We start from the raw sequence: 5,503 nt of genomic DNA, 5'->3' as shown, positions 1-5,503 counted from the left end.
ATCGAAAATAAAAATGTACAATTTTAAAATTAGTCAAAGATTTTCTGAGCAGATAAAATCCCTCATACTAAAAATACTCCTGAGATATCGTTGAAAGCTTCGAAACATTATGAAAAGAATTTTTAAAAATTAAAATCTAAGTACTCCAATTTCGAAGAAGCTATGCAGTTTGCGGATTATCTCCATGTTTTGATGCACCATTAAATGAACTTTGAGAGACATTTAATAAATATATAAAGACACGGAGATAACCCATATGGCTTCTTTAAAAAAATGCCCGCAAAAGATATATCTATTCCCATTTAATTAAGCAACTTATTTTTGTTTATTATCGAAACAGAAATGAATTAATGGCATACATATATATATAATGAGATAAAAAATATTTCATTATAAATATTTAAAATAAAAAATATTTATTTCGAAAATAAAAAAAGAAATAAAAAATAGAAAAATACAAAATTAGTAAAGACTAGTAAGAATTAGTAAAAATATAAAATTAGTAAAGATCAATAAATTTTTCTCTGTTCTGTATAAAGATGCAACGTAATGAATTTATTTTCTTATGACGTAAAATACGTCCGAGTTTGATAAAAGAAGATCCAGGTTTGAAAGTTACTCCGATATCTGCTATCGATTCGCAATCGATGACTCATTACTAATGCAACACCGCGATATCGCTTGTAATCCTGCGTTATCGTTAATCTTTGACGTTATCGATGAGAGAATAGGAAATGTTTGCACGACACGACAACGTGTATCGGCGCGCTTGAAATTCTTTCGACTGTGAATCAGCTGTTCTCGAAAAGAACGAATACCGTGGTACCGACATACCGTGATCTATTGTATGTAATATAAATGCGGAGGATTAAGCTTTAACACTTTAGTCATCTGTGATACGATACGTTACGTAAAAGAGTACAAAACTTTTAATTGCTCGCGGCTTAATTATTCTTATTTGCAATAAAAATGCTGGATGAAAACGATCGCGATACGGCCTCGCAAAATTGACTTGCGTCGCATCGTTTCGAAAATTTATTCTAAAATAAGTTAATTTTTCAGCCTTGATTACAACCGCTGACATACAAGGCTTTTGCATTATAACATGCGAGTGAAATAATAACATCAACAGCTTGTTACTCACATTAATGACTAGCGTGACGAATTTTTTTTCTTTCCTTCCGCGAAACTTTGAAAGACATTTTTATCACGTACGCCATGTGATTTACATAATTATTACGCACCAAGCTATTATGTTTCACACCTTTTTTAATCTTTTTGTTTCCCTTCGCATAGAAACAAAAATCTAAAAAATTAAAATAAATTAAGATCGGCGACAGAAAATATCGGCGATACGATTCAGAATTTTCTCGAATTCTGTCACATGAATTACCAAGTGTTCGGTAATTCACAATCATTTCTCAAGTTCAATTGCTCACTTGACCCGGTTTAATTGGCGGTATACGTATCACCATTTATTGTTACGGAACATATTGCCATAAACACGTACATGTTGAGGATTGTAACTAAACGATTTCCAACTCAATCGAGACGAGAATCATGTGAGTATGTTTTATCGTTTAAAGCTGAAAAAAATTCTTCTAAAATTTCTAAAAAAAAACTTCTAAAATTAAATTTGCATTATTTAATTAAACGTACATTTTTTTTGCGTCTAATATTTTATCCAAAATAATAAAAAAATGTTGCAAAAAATGACAATTAATTTAGTGATATACAATATTTTACCCACAACATTTTTAAGATATATATTAATTTTGTCATGATTTAAATTTTCTTACGTAAAATTATTTATAACATTTTAATTTTATTGTAACACAGCTCTAAATTTAATTGATGGGAAATTACTGCAATTCCGTATTTTCTAAAAGCGTGTAAGAAAATATATTTTTCTATCACTTTGATAATTCTTTCTCTTTCGTTTTTACATAATATAGCTTTAGAAATTATACTTATAGCTCTATCTTACCGGCCTACAATGATAAAATAGCGATCGTTTATGTTCAAGTCGGTAAATAAGAGCTCTACATTTTCGATCTACTTTCAAAGTTCGTGTACATATTACACTTTATACTATTCCGTGTATTCCGTTATCGGAGAAAAATGGCGGTGTGGAGTAGTATTTTGCGTGCTGCAAGACAAAAATTGTTGCAGAACAGCAACTCCGGAACAGCACTGATAAAAAACGGTGATTATCCATGCAATGGTTACTCGCGATTATTCGCATCGTCGAACGAGTGTCTTTTATTTCACCAATGTGCTTCTGCGAAAGCAGCTGTGTTTTGTTACGCAATGACCGCATAGTGCATTTGGATGGAGTACGATTCTTCTGTGTTTCGTGTAACAGAATAAACCGAGACACGTCCGAATAAAAATAAAAATAAGTTGTTGCGAAACGTTGAAAATTCTTAATTGTTTGTCTTAATTTCTTAAGTTCTTAATTAATTTCGATAATCATTTTTTTCCTCATTTCAAGAACGTCTGACAATATCAACATCTTATACATATTCATGTGATACTAAAAAAAATTCATAGCAAATTTGTTTATTACGGCCTAATTCCCGCAATATAAGATTAGTCTTAGTTTAGTTTACTTATTGTGTGCTTTTCAGCAAGAACTACAGATAATGTGTGTAATACAAAAAGAAAAAGAGTTAGTTAAACTGAGATTTAAACTACAATACATTGGTAAAAACAGATGTTAGAAGAATATAAATAATAAGTTAAAACTGAGATTCAAGTTAATCATACACTTACATTGATGGAGCTAGGTCTATGTTATTTACAAGTGATTCTGATCTATTTACTTTGTGCTGACACTTTACATATTTCATTATATTATAAATTCAGTCATAAAAATGAACATGTAATTATATTAGCTATATTAGCTATTATTATATATTATTTAGAATTTTACCGACATGGAATTTTTGATCTATCTAAATATCGAAAGCTATTAATCCACTTCTCATATCTCAGAGATCTTTTTTTATATTTCTAGGACAAGCAAGATGCATGTCAGAAGATCGCACGCTTGTCATACGACCGAGCAACTTTCAGTGGCACAAAACGAAAGATTATTTTCACCTTTACTTTTTACTCGGTGCTATTCCTATGGGGATCGTGATCACCTTAATTAACGTATTCATCGGTCCTGCCACACTCGAGGAAATCCCTGAAGGTTACGTTCCAAAGGAATGGGAATATCATCAGGTAAAAGATGGTTTCAGATGATGTGACAATATACACCAGCTTTGCACATTTGCCTACTTACTAAATACTGATCTACATTCATATACATAATAAAAATATGTATTAATGTGTAATATTTGTTAATGTTGGCGTATATCGGCCGAAGAAAATATTTTTATTGAAATGTCTTGTGTTTATAAAAACAGTAATTATCGAAAAATATAATACGATCTTTATTTCTTATTTCTTTCAGCATCCAATTAAAAGATTCTTTCAACGTTACTTCTTCCCGTCGCCGCAACAGGAATACGAGAAGTATCTGCATCATGTATACCACGAGAACCAACTCAGAAAAGTTAGGCTTCTTGAACAGCAGGTGGAAGTCGCAATGGGCACTCGTCGCGATTACAGAAGTTCGTACTTCCAGGAGTTCTACGGCGCCAAGTATCTTCATCACTATAAGGAATCTTTGAATAAATGGAATACTGCAAACTAAAATTGATATCATTTAGCTTGTTACAATTCATTTCGATTTAAGAACTCTGTGAGAGCTGGGGAAAATTATTTGATCATATGTAGATACGTAGATTACGTACTCTTGTGTGCTGAAGAGTAAATCCTGCGCAGTGTCAACTCTGTCGATAAGTATGTCGCATTGTACAGTTACTATATAGTTAATAAAGTCTTGATTAAAATTCTTCCTGGGTGAAAGTATGATGCACCAAGAAATAAGTTTTTCTTGCAATATGTATATATGTATATACATATAATACAGAATAATTTCATATAATTCTATTTTTTAAAGAATAAATTAAGAACAACGTGCGCTTTTCACTTTCCGCAAAAAAATCATTACATATTAAAGATTTTGTGAGAATATCGTTCATTTGACGTAATGACACAACTCGGAAAACAAGGTTTCTCAGAAAATAAATTTCAATGTATTTTGAATCATTAAAAGAATCATTACAATAATGTAATATTAATTTTGAAATGCAATTTTGATGTAACTAATTGTAAAGTGATAAAAATACTTTTAAAAATATGTTCTTTTTTATTTTTTTCGTTCTTTTTCGACGAACAATTAAAAATAACGTTTTTTTAAATTGTATTGTAGCAAATGAGCAATTTTTTAATTCTATCGTTGTAGCGATATATAGTTCAAAAATGATTTATCACCTGCGTGCTCGCACTATTATTAAAATGTTAAATAATCATAGCGTTTCTCTTTATTCATGACGAGCATCTGCATATTAGCAGAGGTGCAAATCATTTCCTATAATGACAATAATTTCTCGAGTAGCAATTTGCGGTTAACCGTCAATAATTTCTTTTTGAATCCGAATCGGATTTTGCAGCAGGAACTGCAACACTAAAACAAATCAATTGATTATACGTCTTGCGTATAATCGATTAATTTGTTTTAGCATTGCAGTTTCTGCTGCGAAATCGATTTGATTAATTGAAACTTGTTATGATTTCGATTTCAATAAATTTATTTTATATCGTATATTTTACCTACAATGAAAAACTGATCAAATTTTATGGCAAGCTCGACAGACAATAAATTTAATATCGCGATTGCGCGAACAGCTCAGTAATTAAGCAATTTGTTTATTTTCGCGTCAATTAATTAAGAACCTTGATTGCTGACTTTTTTTAGCACAGATTTTGTTTCTCTTTCTCTCCCTATATTAAGAGAATGACCGCTGTCATGTGAGCTGTCTCGCAAATATAGCGGACATTTCCGCTTCCTCTTGTTTCCGTAAAACATTTTTACATCGTCCTCGCAAAACCCTTTCAATTTTCAGTCGACGATCGCACCACGTGTCGTGTAATAATACATTTCGTTGCGTCATTACGATTATTTGTAATGCGGCTCTCCAGTAATGGATGCAAACCGTGTTGCGAATATTCTATTTCAATGTTCTCTTGAAATCTTATTATGATATCTTATTATTATATATCTATATAATTTTACGATAATATTGAAGATGATACGATTCTTAGATGCGGATTAGACATTTTCTTCACGGAAATATCGAACTTGCGATACTTTCGGAAAATAAATAATAAAATGTTTCACAAATAATTTCAAGGAAAATATTGTTTATTTGAATTTTAAAACTTTAATTATACTTATAAAAAGCTGAAAAAATCCGGTGAAAATTTATTAAAAACAGCGGCGTAATATTTTCGGAAATCGAACTATTAATTTCAAATAAACTCGGGAAAAAATGTTATATATATATTTTTATAAATAATTATATATAATTATATATAAAATATGTCA

At 30.5% G+C, this 5,503-nt stretch overlaps 1 protein-coding gene across 1 annotated transcript; it reads left to right on the top strand.

Moving 5' to 3' along the window:
- The first annotated feature begins 2,064 nt into the window (after positions 1-2,064).
- LOC108753469 (NADH dehydrogenase [ubiquinone] 1 beta subcomplex subunit 5, mitochondrial) lies at positions 2,065-3,907 on the top strand. The gene is made up of 3 exons (XM_018495056.1): positions 2,065-2,206; positions 3,020-3,231; positions 3,464-3,907. The coding sequence occupies exons 1-3, from the start codon at positions 2,122-2,124 to the stop codon at positions 3,704-3,706; spliced, it is 540 nt and encodes a 179-aa protein (XP_018350558.1). The 5' UTR covers positions 2,065-2,121; the 3' UTR covers positions 3,707-3,907.
- Positions 3,908-5,503: the final 1,596 nt, after the last annotated feature.

This window comes from Trachymyrmex septentrionalis, unplaced genomic scaffold (assembly GCF_001594115.1).
Source record: "Trachymyrmex septentrionalis isolate Tsep2-gDNA-1 unplaced genomic scaffold, Tsep1.0 scaffold7, whole genome shotgun sequence".
NCBI classification, from domain to species: domain Eukaryota; kingdom Metazoa; phylum Arthropoda; class Insecta; order Hymenoptera; family Formicidae; genus Trachymyrmex; species Trachymyrmex septentrionalis.
This window is presented reverse-complemented; position numbering and strand designations above follow the sequence as displayed.